The sequence below is a fragment of the Halichoerus grypus genome, chromosome 11, assembly GCF_964656455.1.
Source record: "Halichoerus grypus chromosome 11, mHalGry1.hap1.1, whole genome shotgun sequence".
Taxonomy (NCBI): Eukaryota; Metazoa; Chordata; class Mammalia; order Carnivora; family Phocidae; genus Halichoerus; species Halichoerus grypus.
The window spans coordinates 17355391-17377402 of record NC_135722.1 but is presented as its reverse complement, the minus strand read 5'-3'; the positions used below and the strand labels follow the sequence as shown (position 1 = coordinate 17377402).

Sequence of the window (22012 nt, the reverse complement as noted above, 5' to 3'; positions counted from 1 at the left end):
GTTGATGGACATCTAGGCTCTTTCCATAGTTTGGCTATTGTGGACATTGCTGCTATAAACACTGGGGTGCATGTGCCCCTTCGGATCCCTACATTTGTATCTTTGGGACTTACATTGAATCTTTTAAATGTTAAGCCAACGTTCTATTCCTGCAATAAGGTGCACGGAGGATGCATCCTCCTCGTATATATTGTTGGATTTGGTTTGATATTAAGAATTTTACATTGGGCGGTGGGCTCCCCTCCACCAAAAGAATTTTACATCTATTTTCATGAGGAGTATTGTGCTATAATTTTCTTTTTAGTAATGCATGGTTGGTTTTGGTATCAGAGTAATACTGACCTCATAAATGTTTTGGAAATCTTCGTTCCTGAATTTTCTGAAAGTTTGTGTCAATTTTGTTTTAAAATTTTCAAATATTTGGTAAAATTCACCTGTAAAGCCATCTGTACTGGAGTTTTCTTTACGGGAAGGTTTTTACTCATAAATTTAATTTCTGTAACAGAATCAGGCGATTCACATTTTCTATTTCTTGTGTCAGTTTTGGCAACTTGTGTCTTTCAAGAAAATGTGTCCGTTTAAGTTCAATTCCTGAGAATGTTAATGTTCCAGACTGACCCTGACCTTCAAGGCCCTATCAAATGCATCCCTATTTCCAAGACTCCACCCTGTCACCAGCTAACCAGGACTTACCTTTCAGAACTCAGCCATCATTTCCTTAGTGTTTATAGCAATTATGTGTGTGGCTTCCTATGTGGGGTCAATGCATGTATTGGGGTTGAGGGTGAATCTCCCTGCTGCTTGCTTCCATGGCACCGGTAATCTCTTTCTTAACAGTCCTCCCATTTGGGGTGCGTGGGTGGCTCAGTCGGTTAAGCCTCTGCCTTCTTTTCGGGTCATGATCCCGGGGTCCTGCGATGGAGCCCCGTATCAGGCTCCCTGCTCAGGGGGAAGCCTGCCTCTCTCTCACACTCCCCTTGCTGTGTTCCCTCTCTCACTGTCAAATAAATAAATAAAATCTTAAGAAAAAAATAGTCCTCCCATTTGTATGTCTGCCTTCCCAATCAACCACAGGCCCACTGTTTGTTTTGCTTATCACCCTATCCCAGCACTTTGCAGAGATCTGGCACAAGACAGGCATTCATTAAGAGTACTTAACCAGAATGACATAGAATATGACTCAAATGGAGAGAACTGGCTTGTTTTACAGAACATCACACAGAGGACCAACAAAGTCATGAGAGCTGCTTAAGGTCACAATGTTCCTGGTAAGGCCAAAGAGAAAAGAAGTGGAGTGGTCAGAAGACCCCTAAGTCTTCCCAGCCATACTTGTATTGAAGGATCCTGCTTATTTCATGGGGAAAGGAGACTTTTTCTACTCAAGGCTCTGCGCAGGCTGGGGCCTGGGTAGCCTAACTCACTGCCGAAGCCCCAGAACGTGTAGGGGTCTGTGGCAGAGTTCAACAAATGTCCCATGGAGCGAAAGGAGAATTTCAAATGCCAGTGGAAAAACTCTCCTAGGGGAAAGATGTTTTAAGGATGCCCTCGCTTTAACCAGAAAGGCTTCTCCGTGGGTGCAAGCAGGCATATGTTTGCCAAGGAACCTCCGGCACTCTAACTGCTTCAAAATCGGGAAACTGAGGCCGGGAGGTAGAGGGAGGCGCCCCCACGTGCCAGCCAGGAAGACCAGGGCCCGCAGGCCGACCCTTCGCCGCGGTGGTCTTCTCGGCTTCTGCTGCCGCGGGGAAAGGGGTTGGCACAGGGAAGAGTGGGGGCGGAGGCAGGGATCCGGCACCCGGAGCGGCTGGAACCCCCCCCCCCCCGCCAGCGCGGGAGTCACGCCGGGGCGTCCAGGAGGCCGGGCGCCGGAGGGCGGGTCCGGGCAGCGGAAGGGGCCCGGGACGCACGGTTCCGCCGCGCCGGCGCCCGCCTCCCCAGCGCGGCCCGGGGCTGCGATCCCGCTTTGCTGGGCAGCGAACGGGGCCTTCCCGGGCGCGGGCGGCCCGCCTCACACTTCCTCGTCCCGGAACCGCAGCCGGCTGGTCTCGCGAGGCTCAGCCGCCCGCCCAGGCCTCGGTCGTCCCTCCGCGGCGTCCGCCCCACCCCCCCCGCCCCCGCGCAATTCCGCAGCCCCGCGGCCGGAACCCGGAGCCCTGCGTTCCCGCTCGGCCTCCCTCCCGCCGCGCCGCCCGTCCGCCGGCCTGCGGGTCGCTGGTGGGGAGCGAGGTGAGCGCCGGGGAGAGCCGGCCACGTGGCGTGGGGGCGGGGAGGGTGCTTCGGGGAGCCGGGTGTGCCCGCGGGAGCGCCCCGGGGGTCGGGGCCGCTGGCTGTCCCCCGGCACTCGGTGTGTGGGCTTGCCTCAGGACCCGGGAGCTCGGCGAGGAGCGAGGATAACCTACTTTACCGAACTTGAGCCACGAGCCTGGATTGGCTCTAAGCGCTTTATCTACGGGAACTCATGCATTTATAGCCTCCCGGTGCCCTGCGGTTTTACGCGCACTCTGCTGATGAGGAAAGTGGCTTAGAAAGTGGAGGAGCGCACAGCCGCGGGCAGGAGACCACCCTCTCCTGACACCTGTGCCTCCCTCCACCTGCGGGAGGCCGGCCCCTGGAGCTCTGCCGGGGTGCCTGCCCTTGGGAGACGCCCAGTCGTCCTCCCCTTGGTCCCCACCCACCGCCCGCTCCCGATCACCAAGCGATCTCCTGCCCTTTAGCCCCGCTGACATCAATCACCGCAAGACCCCTGGGACTCCCGGGCTCTTTCTGCTTAAGTGAGAACATTTTACCCTGGTGTTTTGAAATTGAGGTCAGCAAGAATGGAAAAAGAACGTTGGTAACCCCTTAGGCTGCAGAATGAAAAACTCCCATAAATGTAAAACAAGCGAAAGCAGGTGTACGTGACATCATATAAAAGTAGCAAGCCCAGCCCCTGGGCCTGAATAGATCCTTAACAGAATTTACTTGTTGACGCCATTGTACACATGGTTACGACTAGTAAGGGACACAGGAAATGGTGATACATAAACATAAAGGAACGGGCAGACGGAGAATGGGAAGGACCTCTTGACTCCCAATTCAGGTTTGCTGCTATGAAAAGCCCTTCTTTTCTGAATGCTGAATTCAGGCCCTGAATACTTTTGTCCTTTTGCAGATGTTCACTCTGCCTCAGAAGGAATCTAGGGCACCTGCCACCTGTCCGGGCCCAGCCTCCACACAGGACCTGGACAGTAACTACGGGGATGGTCTGGAAAGAGAATGCTCCAGAAAACCAGACCGGAAGGTGCCAGAGTTCTGTGGAGTGGGTGATCCCACTGCCATGTTGTCCTCAGAGAGCTCTTACCTATCCTCTAGGGGAGGCATCATTAAGTGGTTCTGGGACTCGGCAGAAGAGGGCTACAGGACCTACCACATGGACGAGTATGATGAGGATAAGAACCCCAGTGTGAGTGAGACCCCTGTCCCCACTGGACCCCAAGGGAGGACTGCAGAGTGGGATGCCCTACCTTGACCAAGAGGTTGTTCTAGATGCTGGGGTTACATCCGTGAGCAAAAGCAAAGTTCCTGCCCTCATGGAGTTTTTGTTCTACTGGGGGAGGCAGATGGGGAACAGACCAAAAAAAAAAAAAAAAAAAAAATCCCTGTAATAGATGGTGATAAGTGCTGTAGAGAAGATAAAGCAGGATAAAGAGGATAGAGAACGATGGGGCGGTCTGGGGATGTTGCTGTTTCATGTAAGGTGGTCACAGAGGGCCACTTTCCTAAGGTGATGATTTGAGTAGAGACCTGAAGAAAGCAAAGGATTGTATAGTTATCTGTTGCTGTGTAACAAATTACCCTAGATTTCAGCAGCTTAAAAGAAACATTTCATAATTTCTGGGATTCAGGATCTGGGTGGGTGCCTCAGGCTCAGAATCTTCTGTGAACTCACGGTGATGGCAGGGTTGTGGTCTCATCTTAGGCTTGACTTGGTGGGGGGCACGGGAGAGGATCACTTCCAGGCTCGTTCTTGTGGGTGTTGGCAGGCCCCAGTCCCTGGTCACATGGGAAGCTCCACAGGACTGCCTCATGACATGGCAGCGGGCTTCCCCCAGGGCAGGCGATCCAAGAGAGAAGGAGACACCTGAGTACCCAGCATGGAAGCCAGGGACTTTATAACCTATTCTTGCAAGATGTCACATCTGCATATTCTGTTCGTTAGAACTGGGTCACTAGGTCCAGCCCACACTCGGGAAGGCCAAGGAAGGGTGTTTGGAATGGCAGGACCACTCCCGCTTTGCTTTTCTGCCTCGGTGTGCATCTCGGGCCTTCCTTTGGGACCCCTCGGCTATGCTCACCGTGCCTCCGCATCTCTGTCTCCAGGGCATCATTAACTTGGGCACCAGTGAGAACAAACTCTGCTTTGACCTGCTGTCCAGGCGGGTAAGTCCCGGTGCACCTCAGTGGCATCAGTAGCTCCCAGGGACTGTCTGCTCTTGGACTTCCCTTGAAGGCTTCCCTGACGAGAGCCTGCTGCTTACCCCCGCAGCCCTGGCCTGAGTCAGCCCACCCGGTTCCAGATCTGCCTCAGGGACAGCTTTCTCTGTGGTCTTGGGCGAGCCACTTCCCTGTTCCGGTCCTGCTTCTTCAGCTCTTCCCCATACTCAGTCCCTCCTGCTCTCACGGCTGGGGAGGCGGGGAGCACTCAGTGGGGTGTGGTCAGTATTTATCAACCACGTCTGGGGTAGGGAGGACTCTGATTTGCAGCTTTTGCTAATTCCCGTAGTGTAAATACTCCACCGTGGCTGGTTTCAGGCCACGGATGTGACATCCCTGCACACAAAGTTGGGCAAAGGGGGGTTGTGGCACCCATTATGTAGTGTCCCCACCATGTAGACACAAGATGGAAATAGCTTCAAGAACACACATAAAATGTAATAACATAGGGACGCCTGGGTGGCTCCATTGGGTAAGCGTCTTCCTTCGGCTCAGGTCATGATCCCAGGGTCCTAGGACCGAGCCCCGCGTCGGGCTCCCTGCTCAGTGGGGAGCCTGCTTCTCCCTCTGCCTGCCGCTCCCCATGCTTGTGTGTGCTCTCTCTCATAAATAAATAAATAAAATCTAAAAAAAATGTAGTAACATAATCAGAAGCAGTGATGTTTTAGTTATTACCTTTGTTTTTAGTGTAATTTACTTATTTATACATTTATAGAATTTAATTTTTTTAAATGGCTGTTTTTTTAAAACACAGCATATAAAATTCCTGGAAACTTAATAGTTCGAGCCATTTCTAGCAAACCAGTGAAAATGCCTGATAAATGTGTCTCCCAAGGCCACACACTCAAAGTTTGGGATTGTAGAGAAAGCGACGGCTAACCCAAAGGAACTTATTTCCGAGGGTGACAAATCCAAGACCCAAGGGGAGAGGGGTGTAGGAAGGGGGCTTAAGATGCATGTTCTATCTAGCCAGTTCCCTGCTGCACTGTCCAATAGAAGTAAAACGTGAGCCACGAATATAACTTAAAATTTTCTGTTAGGTAAGTAAAAAGAAATTGGTAAATTCATCTTAGTAATATATTTTATTTAGCCCCATACATCCAAAATAGGACCGTTTCAACATGTAATCAATCTGAAAAATTAAGATATGTTACGTACTGTTTTCATATCAAGTCTTTCAAATCCAGCGGGTCTCAGTTCAGATGAGGCGCGTTCCAGGTGCTCAGGAGGCACGCGTGGCCACGGCCTTGCTGGACGGCGCGGCTCCCTGGGCCGAGGGAGAGACAGAGAGGCTGGTGTCATACACGAGTGGCTGACCGCCCTTCTCCTTTGGTTCACTCCCCCAGACTTCTGCCTTTCCTTGACGTCGTGTCTGTGGTGCCCAGCGAGTTACTAACCCAGCACCTGGTCAGGGGGGACGGTGTAGAAATGGCCACACTTTCCGAAGCGTAAGGTGGAGCCGAGCCTGCAGGAACACAATGGCCCGAGTCCCTCCAGAAGTTGGAGCCAACACCGAGATGATGGCACCCAATTCTGGGACGCCTTTTGTCACCCCAGGGAGAAGCTGAGCAGCATGGTCTCTATCCCTGCCTCTACAAATCCACCCCTCTGGGTTGTTTATGTATTTATCTATTCAAAAGATTTATTTATTTATTTGAGAGAAAGAGAGAGAGAGAGAGTGTGCACAAACACGGACGGGGCAGAGGGAGAGGGAGAGAGAGAGAAGCTCAAGCAGACTCCCTGCTGAGCACGGAGCCCGACATGGGGCTCGATCTCACGACCCTGAGATCCCGACCTGAGTGGAAATCAAGAGTCAGATGCTTGACAGACTGAGCCACGCAGGCACCCCCACCCCTCCAGGTTTTGAGATGGCAGTGTTGTTTAAAGAGCACTGGATTAGGAGTCAGACCTTCTGGGTTTTGTCTCAGCTCTGCCACTTGCCAGCTCCATGACCTTGGCTGAGTCACCTCACTTTTTTGAGCCTCGGTTTCCTCATCTGCAAAATAGGCAGAAGCCGTGCCTGTGCTGTCTTTCTGCTGGTTTCCCTGATGAGCGGACCGAGGCTGGGCTTTACTGGCCTGGGTGCGGTGTGGATGCGGGGGCAAGCGCCGGTGGTCACCAGGAGGGTGTGTGGCCCTCAGCCCCGCTCTTCCTCTGTCCCCAGCTGAGCCAGAGCGACATGCTGCGGGTGGAGCCGTCCCTGCTGCAGTACCCTGACTGGAGGGGACATCGGTTGTAAGTAGCTGCCGTGGGCCGGTGGGTCTCAGCCCTGGGTGGTCTTGCTCCCCAGGGGACCTAGGGCATCTGGAGACACTTCTGGTTGTCACAACTGGGAAGGGGCTGTTACTGGCATTCACTGGGTAGAGGCCAGCGATGCTGCTAAGCCTCCGACGGTGCCCAGGATAGCCCCCACAACGAATAATTATCCCACCCCAAATGTGAATATGGCAGGTGGAGAAAGCCTGCCTTAGGCCGAGGGCCCGTCCTGGGGGCCTGGCGATCCTGGGGTCTGCCGGAGCGTCTGCAGGGATCTAGTCCCTCTGCTGGTTCCTCCCCAGCTCAGGAGCCCCGTAGCTTGCGTTCCCTAGGTCTGAGGCCTGCGGAGGGCCTTCAGGCATGGAGTCCTTGTCTCCGCTCTCTCAGTAGTTTTACAGGAACCAGGATCAGCCTTGGGGGGGCTGCTGGCGACGGCGTTTTCCTCCTGGTCAGATGGGGTGTGCTAAATAATGCTAATTGGAGTTGGTACTTAGTGAGCACCTGCTGGGGGCAGCCGCTGTTCCAGGGGCTTAGTGGCCAAACAGGACTTGGTTCCAAAGTGCATGTTCCTATAGTGATGAGGATGGAGGGCCCTGGAGACAGCCCGCTGGCTCGAGTGTGGACTCTGCCACTGACCAGCAGGTGACTTAGTTCCTTCAAGCCTCAGTTTCTTTGTCTGTAAAATGGGAATAATAATGGCATCATAGGGTTGTTATAAAGATTAAATGAGTAAAATTCCCCAGGTAACTCCTGCATAATGCACATGCGCCAACATGACGCTGACGATAGTTACTGTTACAATAACATTATTGCTATTAGCTAGACCTACATGTAGATGGAGCTGCTTTTGCTATGCCTGAGGCCTGCGGACTAGGTGGGTCGGGCGTCCTGGAACTACAGAGAATGCAAGTCTCCGTGTGTGGGTAGTGGTGGGGCAGGGGGCTGGTGGGCCCTGCGACGTGGAGGCCACGCTCACCCCACTGCCCTTGTGGGAAACCAGAGAAGGTTAATGGCATCCGGGTGAAGGTTCACCAGAGGAGCTTTGGGATGGACCGTGGATTGGGGATCATCTGACAAGCGCTGCCCATCCTCTGTCTGATCTCTAGCCTCCGGGAGGAAGTGGCCAGATTCCTGTCTTTCTACTGCAAGAGGCCTACACCCCTTAAGCCAGAGAATGTGAGTAGTCCCCTCCTTGGCTCTCCCCTGCTCATGCAGGGGTAGCGTGGGCTTGGGATCTGCCTTTCACTCGGTTTTGACCTGTTTCCAGGTGGAATTAGGAACACCCCCTCCCTTTGTCTTCCTCATCCTAGATATTGAGGATATAATTTGGTTACAATTTCTGCTCCAGTTTGTTCTGTGTCCCTCGTTGCCTCCATACCTTCGGGCAAGACGCTCTGAGTGACCAGCTCCCTCTTCCTTGCTCTGTTGATCCAGAGCGTGGTCCAAAGAATAAGCCACAGATGCACTTGGCTGTTAGGAGAGGCCTTTGGCTTCCTCTGGTGGCTTTGCTGTGACAGAGGGCACTGTCCCTCCCTCTGTGCCAGCCTGGATACAGCTGTAGGTCCTTGCTCCCTCCTGGACGGATTCATCTTTGTCACATGGATGTGTCACCTGCAGGTGGTTGTTCTGAATGGCTGTGCCTCTCTCTTCTCGGCTCTGGCCACGGTGCTGTGTGAGGCGGGGGGTAAGTGACCCACGGCCTGCTCAGCTTTGGGAGCCGCCCTATGCCTGCAGGGTCCACAGTTGCCTGTCTTTGCGGGCTGCATCAGAACGCCTTTGGCCAAAGTAGACTACGAGACTGCAAGGGGCTTAATGAGTGGCTTGACCAGATACCCGGATGTCGGCAGTTTCAGAGGTCAACGTGATGCCAGGGTTCGGGGCCTGTCTCTGGGATGACCTTGGTTTTTCCCTTCCTGTGATGGCTGTCGCATCCTTACATGACAGTGGGTCCTAAAGCAGGGACAAAGGGGAAAGGCTGTGCCTTGCCTGTGTCTTTGTTTTATTGGGAGGGGGCAGGGGAGATACTCTTTCCCGAAGAAAGTCCCAGCAGAGCTCCCCTTATGTCTCACTGGCCAGAACCGCCTCACAGACCCGTTCCCAGAGCAGCCCCTGGTAGACGGGTAAGAACCACAGCGGACTTCAACCAAACGTGGTTCATCCCCAGGGGCTGGGGGAAGAGGAAGAGGCCCTCCGTCCTCGGACTTACTGCTGGTCATCCCTGGGAAATCTGGTGCTCTCTTAGCCAGGAAACTGGAATGGCTGTAGAGTAGGCAGCCAGCACCATCTGCTAGAGGAGCCGTAGTGGGACTGAGAGCGGGTTCCGGTCAGGGGTTATTGTCACCAGCACAGAGGCCCACTCACACCAGCTTCGCTGACAGTGACCATGTGGGTGAGCTTTACTGACCACATGCTGTGTTGCCGGCACCAGCCTAGGGCTTTACACATAGGCCCATTTACTCCTCACTTCTCCCCTCTGAGGTAGGTCCTGTGCCATCCCCATGTCCCGGATGAGGACATTAGGGCACAGGGGGTTAAGTGATTGTCAGATTCACACACAGAGATAAGAACCAGGATTTGAACCATAAGAAGAAGATTCATCGCAAGGACAGGATAGGCAATTTCCTACCCATTCTCGAACAGTCAAGAACGGGATTCAGTGTCACACTCTCCATCTCTCAAGGGGTTAGACAGTCCCTCCTCCCCCTCCCCTTTGTATGTGCAGACCTCTCTCTGGACCTTCCGCAGCTGCCTCAGCTCCACCTGCTCATGACCTTTCTGCTCAGGTGCACGTTCTCACCCCCTGAGTGTCTGTGCTTCCTGGAGCGAAGTCGTGAGAGAGAGCATGCACGTGACGGGTTTCTGGCCAGCCGGTGGTTGGCTCCCTCGGGTCCCTTGTTTCCCTCTGGTCCACTCCCCGTGGCTGGGGTAGGGAACATGTAGGACAAAGCTGCCCCTTCCAGAGCTGTGAGTGGGGCAGACTGGGGGAAGGGAGGGCAGCTTGACCTCGCATCCTCTTTGGAACTAGGGGAATGCCTGCCTCTGCATTAGGGTACACCTTGGAGGTCATCAGCCCCCCTCTGCCCCTCCAGCTAGAATCTTCCACATGACATGCCTTCCAACCAGATGGCCTCAGCCTTGTGTTTGAATGTCCCCAGGGAGGGAGAATCCACTCCTCCTGAACACACTCTATCTCTGGGCAATTCTGTATGCCATCACGTTTGTCCATTTGTTGAGCCCAGATCACCCCGCAGCTTTGACTCTCTGGATCCCGTTCTGTCCTTGGAGTGAGCCAGCACGTGGAGTGCTTCAGAGGGATCCTCTGAGGTTCAGTGTCCTCATCGGTAAAGTTAGGGTGACAAGAGTACTGACGTCCCAGAGCGATTGTGAGGCCCAAATGAGATAACACACAAATACATGTTTAGTCCAGTTCCCAGCACGTAGTAAGCATTCAGTACACGCCAGCTACAGATGATCGGAAAAGGGACTCCTACCAGTGGATCCAGGTGTTAGTGAGAGCTTGGGAGTTGAGAGACGGAGTGTAGCCCCGGGGTTCCCCCAAGGACATGGAAGGCTGGGAGGGGTGTGGAGCCTGTGGACGGGGTTGACTGGGGTGTTGTGGCCAGAGGGTGACAGGCCCTGGCCCGTTCCTGCCCTCAGAGGCTTTCCTGATCCCCGCGCCTTACTATGGAGCCATCACACAGCACGTCTATCTCTATGGCCACGTCCGTCTGGTCTGCGTCTATCTGGACAGTGAGGTAAGAGTTCCTGAGACCCTGGTGGGACCCAGGCCTTCCCGTAGGGGAAGACTTTCCTCTCTCCGAATTTGAGGGCAGACATGGGAGGAATCCATGCTGCAAGGGGAGTAGACCCTTCTGCTGCCCAAGGCTGTCCATACCTGGCTTCCCCTGGGGCTCCCTAGGTCCCGGCTCTGAGATCTGGGGTCAGTGTAGAAGCCAAGGGCAGCCGCAGGGAGACTACATCAAAATGGTGGGGTGAGGATGGGGCAGAGCAGACCTCAACGTGTAAGTTCTTAGGCTCCAGTCAGAGGATCTCTGGGGCCTCTTCCCGACTAAGAGTGAGGAGGTGTCCCTGATCTGATGGGGGCAGCAAGGAGGGGAGTGACCCTGCCAGTGTTTTTTCAGAGACTGTTCTAAGGAGGATAGAGATGACGGGTAGGAGAGGCCCCAGAAGCTCAGGTTTGGGGGATCACTGAATTGGGCTGGTGGCTTTTCTCCGTCTTTTTCCAGGTCACTGGGCTGGACACACGCCCCTTCCAGCTCACCGTGGAGAGGCTTGAGATGGCCCTGCAGAGAGCTAATTCTGAGGTCTGGCGGTCAAGTCAAACCCAAGGCTGGGAGTGATGGGTCTGAGCAGGGCACGGACTTCCTGTGGCTGATCTCATCCCCACCGTGGGGTTGGCGCTCCCTGATGGGGTTGGGGTGTCAGATGGTCACAGGGAACCATTCTGGGGGTCAATCAGGAGCCCGTGGAAGGTCTTCCCACTAGAGAAAGACTCTGAGACCTGTGTACAAAGAGTCAACCAGGGAACTCGATGAACACCCCCCACCCCTGCTGCACCCGAGTTTGATTCAGTGGGTCAAGTGTGGAGCTTAGTGGTCTGTCGGTCAGTGGTCTCCCTGGTCATTCGAGGAGGTCATTCCCCTGTCACGATCCCCTTTGAGGACACCTCCTGGAGAAAGGCAGAGACGAGTACCACTCCTGTGGTTCCTTTCCAGTCCGTCCGTGGCCATTACCGTCATGTGTGCCTGCTGTAGGAATTCTAAAAGTGCAACCCCCGCCCGTTATTCTACCAACAGAGGCAGCCTTTACTGGCATTTGGGCCTGTTGGCCTCTGGGCTTTGTTCTCTGCCTCTGGTTTCCTTCCCGGTTGACGCGATGCACATATGGATGTCTGCCGCAGCTACGTGGTTCTCTGCCCTTGTCCGCTTCCCGCTGGGTCGTGGACGCGTTCCCATCCCATTTCCCCGGGGGCCCGCCCAGCCGCAGGCCCCACTCAGTGGGAGTGTGTGGCTCTGGCCTTCAGGAGCGGCTGAGCGTTTCCTGCCCCACTGATGGTTTCAGGGTGTGAAGGTTAAAGGTCTCATCCTCATCAACCCCCACAACCCTCTGGGCGACATCTACTCCCCAGGAGAGCTGCGGGACTACCTGGAATTTGCCAAGAGGTGAGGCCCCCCACAGTCACCCCACAAAACGTCCTGGCAGACCAGGGTACCGGCGTGGGCCGTGGTGCAGACTCTTCTAGCCTGTCCCCTCCGCTGTGGGCTCCCGCCTGCTTGGGCCCTTCCCCAGCAGTGGGGTGGAGGGGCCGGGGTTTGTGGGTGCTAGTTCTCTCTCTCTCTCTCTTTCTTTTTAGGACAACAGCTGTCCTGTATTGTACCCCCCCAGGGGCCGGGTACCCTGCTAAGCTCTTCACATGCCGTATCTCATGCAGTCCTCCCAGTCACCCTCTTAGTCATCATGCATCATTGTCCCCAGGTTACTGAGCCTTAGAGTCGCAGTGGAGCCAGACTTGAATCTGGGTCTGTCTGTACATACCTGTTTGGCACTCAGTTGGGCCCTTCTTCCGTGGAGGTGCCCGAGGCCTCCGCCTCTCCTCCACAGTGCTTCAAAAGCCCCACTGTCATCTGCTTTGTGCGTGCGGCTTCCTGTGTGAAAATTGAGACACGAGAAAGGTGTCTCTGGAAAAAAGTTTGGTAGCCCTGGGCTCGACCCTAGTCCCATTGGGTTTCTGAGTCATTGCTTCCCCACCGTGGGGGACCTATTTGGCCTGCAGAGCAAGCCGTCTCCTCCCCGGCCCTGCCCCCCCAGGCACGAGCTGCACGTGATGGTGGATGAGGTCTACATGCTGTCCGTGTTTGAGAAGTCGGCGGCCTACTGCAGCGTCCTGAGCCTGGAAGGGTGAGTCTTGCCCTGTCACAGCCAACTCTGCCTGCCGAGCCCTGAGCCCCGGTCCCCGGGCCCCTGTGGCTCGGCCCGCAGGGCATGACCTGTCCTGGGGCAGTTCCTCCTCCATCCAGCTGGTCCCAATGTCCTCAGATCCCCCAAAGAGAAGATGGGAGGGCCGGGCTGCATCAGGGGTTTTCAGATTGTTCTGTGGGGTTTCTGAGAGCTCCAAGGAGGGCCAGGGCCGTAGGATTCCTGGGGGTGGGGTGGGCTGCGAGGGTGGGAACTGGCCGGTGCTGTCCCCCTCATTTCCAGAGTAGCTTCAGCTTCATCATCCATCTGTCCACTCACTCACTCACTCACTCACTCATTCAGCAAATCCTTCTGCAGCCCCAGGCATATGCCAAGCACTTCTAGCTGTTTGGGCTTTTTCATTAGATTTAGTCTGAGCCAAGAATCTGTGGCTGCAACAGCTTTGGAAACTCTTAGACCAGATCACCTGTGAAGTCTGTAAATGTGACATTGAGAGATTCTAATAGTTCCTGTTATTTGTTCAGAGCTTTGGACCCTGTGCAGTCCTTTCCGTTGGTTCTCTCAGCTGGTCCTTACAAGGCTGTGCCAGGTGGACGGTTGTTACTCCTGTTTGTTTATGGATTAGGAAAGTGAGAGGCAGAGAAATAGTGACTTGTCATCTACTCCGTGCCAGACATGCTCGGTGCTGGGATACAACAGTGAGCGAGAAAGACATAGGCCCCCCTCAGGTGGAACTTTTGTTTCTAGCCAGAAAAAAACATTTTAAAGATTTTATTTGAGAGAGAGAGTGAGTGAGCAGGAGGGAGAGAGAATCTTAAGCACACTCCACGCTGAGGGCAGAGCCTGACTCGGGGCTCAATCCCACAACTGCAAGATCATGTCCTAAGCTAAAACCAAGAATTGGATGCTTAACCGCCTGAGTCACTCAGGCGCCCCCAGAAAAAACATGTTAGCAGCTAAATACACAGTCATTTGATTGTGGCTTTGATAAGTGCTAAAAAGGACAAGTCTGGGGAGGCATGAGGGGATCTGCTTGGGGTCCCCAATGGGCCCGGTCTACTGGGAGGTGCTCAGAGAAGATCTGTTTGAGGAAGTGGAATTTGAGCTAAGCTCTAGATTGGGGATCAGCAAGTATTTTTGGATCAGATGGCAAATATTTAGGCTTTATAGGCCTACGGTCTCTCGCTCAACTCTGCCATATAGCACAAAAGCGGCCATAGAGAGTATGTACATGAAAAAGCATGGCTGTGTTCCAATAAAGCTTTATTTACAAAAACAGGCTGTGGGCCGGGTATGGCCTGCAGGCTGTAGTTTGCTGACCCTGGCTCTAAAGGATGTGTAGGAATTGGTGATTCAAGAGATGAAACCAGGGCTTCACACAGACCCAGAACCAAATGCATCCAAACACGTATGAGCTTTCGTGGATCTGTGTTGCCTCCGTTCCCACACTGTGTTCTCTGCAGGTTGCCTGACCCCCAGAGGACCCACGTGATGTGGGCGGCCAGCAAGGTAGGTTCCTGGCTGGCCTCGGGACGTCAGGGAGGTGGGAGGGCAGAGAGGTGGGTGGAACCAGCTTCCCCGGTGCAGGGCTGGCCACTGCTCAGGGTGCCTTTCTCCGTAGGACTTCGGGATGTCTGGGCTCCGCTTTGGCACGCTGTACACGGAAAACCGGGATGTGGCCACTGCGGTGGCTTCCCTCTGCCGCTATCACGGCCTCAGTGGCTTGGTCCAGTACCAGATGGCGCAGCTGCTCCGGGACCGTGGTGACTGCCTGGGCCTGGTCATTTGAGAATGGGGCGGCGGGGGCGGGGGGGAGGTTATAGTCAATCGGGGGCGGGCCAGGGATCATGGGTGCTTCTCTCATGAGAAGAATTTAGGGTGGTGTCCGAGAACCCAGGGCCATGACTGGGTTCATTGCTGACTCCGTCAGTTCCTGGCCGTGTGGCACATTCCTTCACCTCCCCAAACCTCACTTCGTGTGATTTGTCAGTTCGAATGATACCTGGGATATATAGGCACTTAGTCAACACAAACTCATCATTATGAGCTGTGAGTGCTTGAAGAAAGAGTAGAAGCGACAGAGGGAAAACGGTTATAATGGAAGTATCCCTGCCGACGAGGATCTCAGATAGTGAGTCTGGATAGCAAAGGCGATCTGTGATTGCCACCTTTTATTGAGCCCTGCTAGATGTTCTCATTGCACCAACTCATTGGTCCCTCCCCAGGATCCCAGGAGGCAGATATTCCTGTACTTTCTCCCGGTGTTTTATAGATGTGGAAATGAGGACTGGATACCATACACCTGCTGTAACAGCTAAAACTTAAAACAGTAGTGACACCGTCATGTGTTGGCGAGGATGCGGAGCAGCTTCAACTGTCACGCTGCTCTGGGAACGGGAGGGGGCGCGGCCCCTGTGGAAAGCAAGGTTGCTTGCAGGGCTAAACGCACGCTTCCCAAATGGCCCAGCAATCCCACTCCCCGCTGTTTACCCTTGTGGTCACACAAAACCCACCAAGTGAGTCTTTATAGCTGCTTTGTTCGCGATCACCCCAAATGTCCTTCCGAGGATGAAGGAGGGGACCAGCTGGGGTGCATCCACACAGTGGAACACGGCTCTGCAGCGGGATCCAGGGCCACACAGAGTAAGCTCAAAGGCATTGTGCTGAGTGTAGGAGGCCAGTCTCAAAGGTGACATGACTGTATGATCCCACTTCTGTGACATTCTGGAAAAGGCAAAACCGGAGTGACGGAGAATGGACCCCTGCTTGTGGGGCAGCAGGGGAGTGACATGACTATGAACAGCACGAGGGTGTTCTTTGGGGTGAGGGAACAGTTCGGTGTCCTGCCTGCAGGGGTGGGTTACACAGATGTGTACATTTGTTAAAACTCGTCAGAGGGGGGTGGGGGCGCCTGGGTGGCGCAGTCAGTTAAGCATCCAACTCTTGGTTTCCAACTCAGGTCATGATCTCAGGGTTGTGAGGTCCAGTCCCGCACTGGGGTTAGGGTTAGATTCTCTCTTTCCCTTTCCCTTTGCCCCCTGCCCCCTCCCCCTGCTTGCACACTTGTTTGCTCTCTCACTCTCTCAAAAAAAGAAACGTCAAATCATTTAAAAAAAAAACAATTAAAAAACCCTCATCAAATGGGACACCAAAGAAAGTTAATAGAAAAGCTGAGGACGGGGAGGTGAAGTTGCCCCAGGCCCTGCGTCTTGTCTTTGCCTGGGATCTGAACGGCAGCATCTGTGGCTCGGAAGCATCATGTGTGAGTGGGCCATCCTTCGGTTAGGATATGCACCCTGAGGGACCTGTGTCCGCGGGCCTGGGAGCTGTGAGGCCAGGTATCTGGATTTCCGGTGCTTTCTACCGGACATGGAATACTCCTGCGGCCCCCATCCACCAGCTGGGGAAAGGGTCTTGGCAGCTCGTGGCCTTTCTCTTGTCAGCATTTAGACTCATGGGACAGCGTGGAGGATTGGTGAGAGATTTGTTTGTTGGCTTCTCTTTTCACCCAAACAGACTGGATCAACCAGGTGTACTTACCGGAGAACCATGCCCGGCTCAAGGCTGCCCACACCTATGTGGCAGGAGAGCTCCGGGCCCTGGGCATCCCCTTCCTGAGCCGCGGGGCGGGCTTCTTCATCTGGGTTGACCTGAGGAAGGTAACACAGGTGGGGCTGCAGGCCTAGGGGGTAGTTGAAGCCTTTCTCTAGCAGGTGAGGGGCAGGGGTGTCTCGTCTGCAGCCTGAGCCCCTGCCCACCCTCCCAGTTCCTGCCTGAGGCCACCTTTAAGGAGGAAATGCTGCTTTGGCGCCGCTTTTTGGACAACAAGGTGCTGCTGTCCTGTGGCAAGACCTTCGAGTGTAAAGAGCCCGGCTGGTTCCGCTTGGTCTTCTCGGACAAGGCCCACCGGCTTTGCCTGGGTAAGTGACCTCCCCGCCCCGCCGCACCCTTCATTCTGCGCTCCCCCTTCTCGTCCCACTTGTGGCTCCAGCAGCCTCAGCCTGCCCAGCCTGCCCTCTCAGCCATCCGTGCTACGGGGCTGTCACTTCTCCTTCCCAGGGATGCAGAGGGTCCGGCAGGTGCTTGGGGGCAAATCCCAGGTGGCCGAAGAGCCCCGTTCCTGTCAGACCCAGGAGCCAAGGAGCCAGCGCAGATGAGCTGGTCGTCGCTGGGGGACAGCAGGGCCTGGCAGCCACCGCCAACCCGAGCCATTTGGGGCTGTGAAGACCGACGGCGGATGGGCCATTTGTCAGGCGGGTACCCGACGTGACCTCACCCCCGAAGAACCATTCCTGGCCCCTCTCAGGGGCAGTGAGAGACTCCTTTGGCTGTGCTCTGCTTCAGCCCCTCCCCCTCTACTAAACAAAACTGGGAGAAACTAGAAGCCTCTGTGGTGAGTAATGTACAGAATGGAGAAGTCGTGACTGCTCTTAAGCACAACCTTCGCCCCCTGAGATCATGAAAAGAAAACAACGTGTACCTTCTTTTGACTGCACCGTCCTTCCTCCTTTTTTGCCAGAGAAACAAGTCAGAGGAACAACACATATAAGAGAGAACATGCCCACAAAATAAACAAGGGTGATAATTCCCAAACCCCAGGAGGAAGGAGTTAATTCTGTGTGTTCCGATTGTTCTCCCCCCCGTGAGGGTGTGTGGGCCCACAGGACACCTGGGACGTGGGACAGGCCTCCGCTTGGGCCGTGGTGGACAAGACCCCCTGGGGGCAGTCAGGAAGAGCTGCCCTGTCTCTGGGATGCTCTTCCTCCTTCTTCCCGGCCAGGAGCTGCCTTCACTGACATCTCAAACCCCAGTGATCTAGCCACGACTACTGCGGGGGAGATAAGGGCTGGACTTTGAAGCCAGGCTGGCCTTTCCACCCTAAGCAGGCAAAGGGCCACTCAGGCCATCCTCAGGGCTGCTTGAGTTCAGAGCCCAAGTGGGCTTTCTGAACCGACCTTAAAGCTGTGTGCGGAGGACCCTTCTCTGGGGTCTCCACTCCGGTGTAGAAAAGCGGTCTCTTTCCTTGCTTCTGTTTTAAGATAATGTGGGGGCAGTCAGGGTGTACTTTCTGCAAACCATAGTATTTGATATAGGATTTGCTTTCCTCTACCTTTCTGCCTTTCATCCATTCATTCCTTCTCCCTGTCTTTTCTTGAATACCTTCTATGTGCCGGGCACCGGGCTGGTAATTTCTGTGCATTATTTCTAACTTCGACAATCCTGGGAAGCTGACATTATCATCCACCACTTGAGAGATGAGGCCATGGAGTCTCAAAGAGCTGGAATGACATTCTCAGAGTCATGTAGCTAGAAAGTGTCAGAGCCGGGATTCAAAGTCGGGTCGGTTTGGTTGCGAATCCTGTGGTATTTGTACCCTGCCCAGGTAGCAGCAGGAACCAGCAGGATGCTCTGACTCTTTCCAGTCCTGAGAACCAGGCTTTGTGTTGACATCATCAGCACCTTTAACTGTTGTTCAGTGCCTTTGGCCAAGTATCGCTCCTTTCCATTTCCACGTCCAGGAAACACTGGTACTAGGATTTGTTGGTTCTGGAAAGCTTTCAGGTTTTATGGGTCAGAATAAGAACGGCCGCATCGCCTTTGCATCCCCTTTAAAAACCTCTGTTGTGACGCTGCCGTTGTGGTTCAGAGTCCCCCAAGGAAGGACCCCTGTGATATATTCTGTTTAGAATTCTCAGAAGAAGGACTCCTAGTTCTTCTTTAGAGGGAATCCAAGCTGGCCTCCTCGCAGAGGCGGACCGAACCTGGGATCTGAGCCTGAACCGAGTCCGTACGAGCCCAGCTGGCTGGTGCTGTGTGAAGGGATGTGCTCCATATATCTCTCTCTGTGGAGTCTGGGTCTGGCATATTCTATACCCATCTCAGGTCCCCCTTTGTGCTCACCTTTCTGCTTTTGCTCCTTACGACAACCAGCCAGCTGTGCGTGAGCATCGCCCCGGGGGCCCCTCGGCTGCTCCAAATGTCACTTTCTGTCCCAGGCTTCTCTGACCGCCTCATGGGGCGCGTGCAAACTGGGAACGCTGAGGGAGTTAACACTCCTGGGGCGATCCTTGAACAACAGGGGACAGGAACCAGGATGCATACCCCTGCGTGCAGGTGGACCGCTGTGCAGTAGACAATTCTGACCTTCTGCATGGCTCCTCGAGGAGTGCCGCTGGGATTGGGCCCCGGGTGCCCAGGGCAGTAGCCTGCTCTGTAGCGCACCGCTGGCCAGGCTTTCTCTGTTCTCTTAGACTTACTCCGATCTCTCCATTCCCTCGGATTGCTTCCCAGAATAGCTAGCTGCATCAACACTCAGTCTTTCAGGGAACCATGCAAAGCAGAGTGTACATGACAGGTCAGCAGCATCCACCGTGTGTCTCCTGAGCTCAAGCTGCTTTCCCCAGCAACTCAGATGCAGGTCCCAGTTTGGGCACCAGAGTGATCGAATGCTTACCTAGTGATTTCTGTGAGTCTTTTCAAGAACCGTCTATTGTTGGCAATTACAAGGGGAAATGTTTTTCATAGGGAAATGTTTCCCTTTTCCGATCAATGAAAATTCCTAAGCTATTCTGTTACTGAAGATTCATTTACAAATGACTAAAAATGGTAAACATAGCTCACGGGTTAAACAAAAGGGGGGTGGGTTTATTGAATTAAACAGGAAGGGGAAGGGCAGATGTTTCAGGCAGGGCTCTAGCCAGGAGTTCAAATGATGCCATCGGATTTTGTGCTCTCTCTTTCTGCCTTCCTCTCTTCATTCTCAAACATGCTCCGTTCAGGGGGTGGCAGGATGGCTTCCAGACCGCTCTGAGCTCCAGAGTCCTTGTAGCAGACACCTACAGGGTATGGGAATGATAGAGAGACACCCTTTCTTCCTCAGCATTCATGTCTCTCCTGTTCCAGGAGGCCAATTGGCTTTACCTCAGTCATCCGCCCATTCAGGAGAATGTGGTGCTTGGAACCGGGGTTTTCTTCGTCTGTCCACTCTGCCGTCCTAGTGTGTTGGACTTCTCCCCTTCGAGCTTCCTTCCTCATGGTCTCAGTACAGCTCCAGAAGCTCCACACATCACCTCCTCACCAAACACTTCCAGAGACAGGAAAGAGAATATGGTTTCCTGGGCCTCCTTTTCATTTTATTGCAGTCATTTATTCCCTCATTTATTAAAAAAATATTTGTTGGGCCTCACATTTCTAGGGGTTCTTTATATATTCTCCAAGTGAGCACTTTGCCAGATACTCTGAAATTATTCACATTCATACTTTGAGCATTTTCTTTATCCTCCTGAACATGGAAATGACCTGAGAGCATTTAACTCTTACTCTTTATATTCATCTCCCGTGACATTGTCAGCGAGCATTTTAGTTCATGCCTAGGCTGTTTGTCAGTGTGTTTGTTCCTTCTTCCTCCGGAAACTGCTTTGAAGGGTCATGACTACCCCAGTTTGGGTGAAGACTGGGCAAAATAGAACCTCCGCTTTTCACGCTAACATTTTTAATAACAGCGCTAATGCTACACGACTGTCAACAGGATGTTTCATGTTTCACGCCATGTTTCCTTGGAGTCCGTCACCCTAGTGACAAGAGCCAGGCCATCCTTCAGAATGCTGGGGAGGTAATGGTAGTCCCTCCAGCCACGGACCACTTCAGCAAGTACGCGTGCGAGCAGACCCATCTGAAGATACCCCAGCTCCCAGCCCCTACAAAGCTTAACTTTCACATCCGGGAGTCCTGGGATTCAGGCATCACGATGGTGAGGTTAGCTCTGTGGTTGGCTCCCTCCAAGGCCCACGAGTACTCCAGGGAGGGCTGGGAATTCCAGAAGGAGCCAACCAAGTAGCCTCTCAGAGGAAGCCACCGGCCCCCATCAGGAACAGGGACAGGGACACCATAGACTGGGACCCCATTCCAAGGGCAGCTCCCAGCCTTGCCGACTCAATAAAGGACTTTGGAAGTGTTAAAACAAAAAAATCTATGTAGGCTACATCCCGAGGAGAGTTACAGATACCATTTGGTCTAGTACTGGTCTCAGACATCTCTTGAACTTCTGCTGAAACACTGCTTTCTATTAATTTTTAAAAATGGAGGTAAAGTTGACATACAGTGAACTGCACAGGCCTTCATTGTAAGAGGCAATGACTTTGACCAATGTCCCCATCAAGGTGTACAACAATTCCATGGTTCTGAGTCTGCCTGTAGGTAACTGCTATTCTGGTTTCTCTCTCCATGAAGCAATTTCTCAATCAAAGGAACCGCATAGTTGTTCCCTTTTGTGTCTGGGCTATTTTGTTCAACTTAATGTTTGGAGAGTCATTGACATTGTTGCATGTATCAATAGTACATTCTTCCTCTCTTTTTTGACCTCTCATAGTAATATCCCCTTTTTCATTCTTGGTATTGGTAGCTTTTGCTCTGTCTGCTTTTATTTTTGTCATGAATAGTCAGCTTTATGATGATTTTATTGATTTTGCTGGTTTTATTGGTTTTTTACAATGAACTATTACTTTTGTTAATGCTTTCTATTGTATATTTGCTTTCTAATTTAATGTTTTGTTTTTTTTTTTTGCTTACATGTGAACTATGATTTTTGTATAAAGGGAAAATGATTATTTTTTGCTCCTTTCTTCTGCCTTTATGTTTTCCTCACTACTGGCCATAGTCATTGTTATTCCCTGATATAAAGAAAAAATGCAAAATGTGTGTACCTTATTGTGCATAAATTTTACCTCATTAGAAAAAAGGAACTGGAAAATATTGATCTGTAGTTAACGACATGCCTTCAATAAAATATTCAGATGTTAACTACTTGATAGCTGCAATTTATTCTGCAATGCAGCAAAAAATGAGAGGTCAACAATGGGTGGATCAATATGTGATAAGTACCGTAAAATATTAATTACATAGTAGAGATGGTAGATACGTGGGTATTCACCACAAACTTCTTTCAACTTCTTTCTTTTTTTTTACCTTTCACCCCCTTCACCCATTTCTCTCACCTCCCATCCCCACCTCCAGCAACCACCAATCTGTCCTCTGTATCTATATGCTTATTTTTCTAAAATTTGTTTGTTTTTGTTTTTAGATTCCAGTATAAGAGAGATCACCCAGTATGTCTTTCTCTGTGTGACTTATTTAGCATGATGTCCTTGAGGTCCATCAGTGTTGTCTCATGTGGCAAGATGTCATTCCTTGTTATGGCTGAATAATATTCCATTGTATGGGGGCACCTGGGTGGTGCAGTTGGTTAAGTATCTGACTCTTGGTTTGGGCTCAGGTCGTGATCTCAGGGTCATGAGATCTGGCCTTCGCATAGGGCTCCGTGCTGGGTGTGGAACCTGCTTAAGATTCT

The 22012-nt window shown here is 52.9% G+C and overlaps 1 protein-coding gene across 1 annotated transcript; it reads left to right on the top strand.

Moving 5' to 3' along the window:
- The first annotated feature begins 1889 nt into the window (after positions 1-1889).
- On the top strand, positions 1890-21465 carry ACCS (1-aminocyclopropane-1-carboxylate synthase homolog (inactive)). Its single transcript, XM_036097688.2, has 15 exons — positions 1890-2226; positions 3152-3442; positions 4360-4419; positions 6638-6708; positions 7836-7905; positions 8347-8413; positions 10387-10484; positions 10977-11054; positions 11812-11912; positions 12559-12648; positions 14130-14175; positions 14288-14429; positions 16183-16325; positions 16433-16586; positions 16726-21465. Exons 2-15 carry the CDS (start codon positions 3152-3154, stop codon positions 16821-16823), a joined length of 1509 nt encoding a protein of 502 aa, XP_035953581.2. The 5' UTR covers positions 1890-2226; the 3' UTR covers positions 16824-21465.
- Positions 21466-22012: the final 547 nt, after the last annotated feature.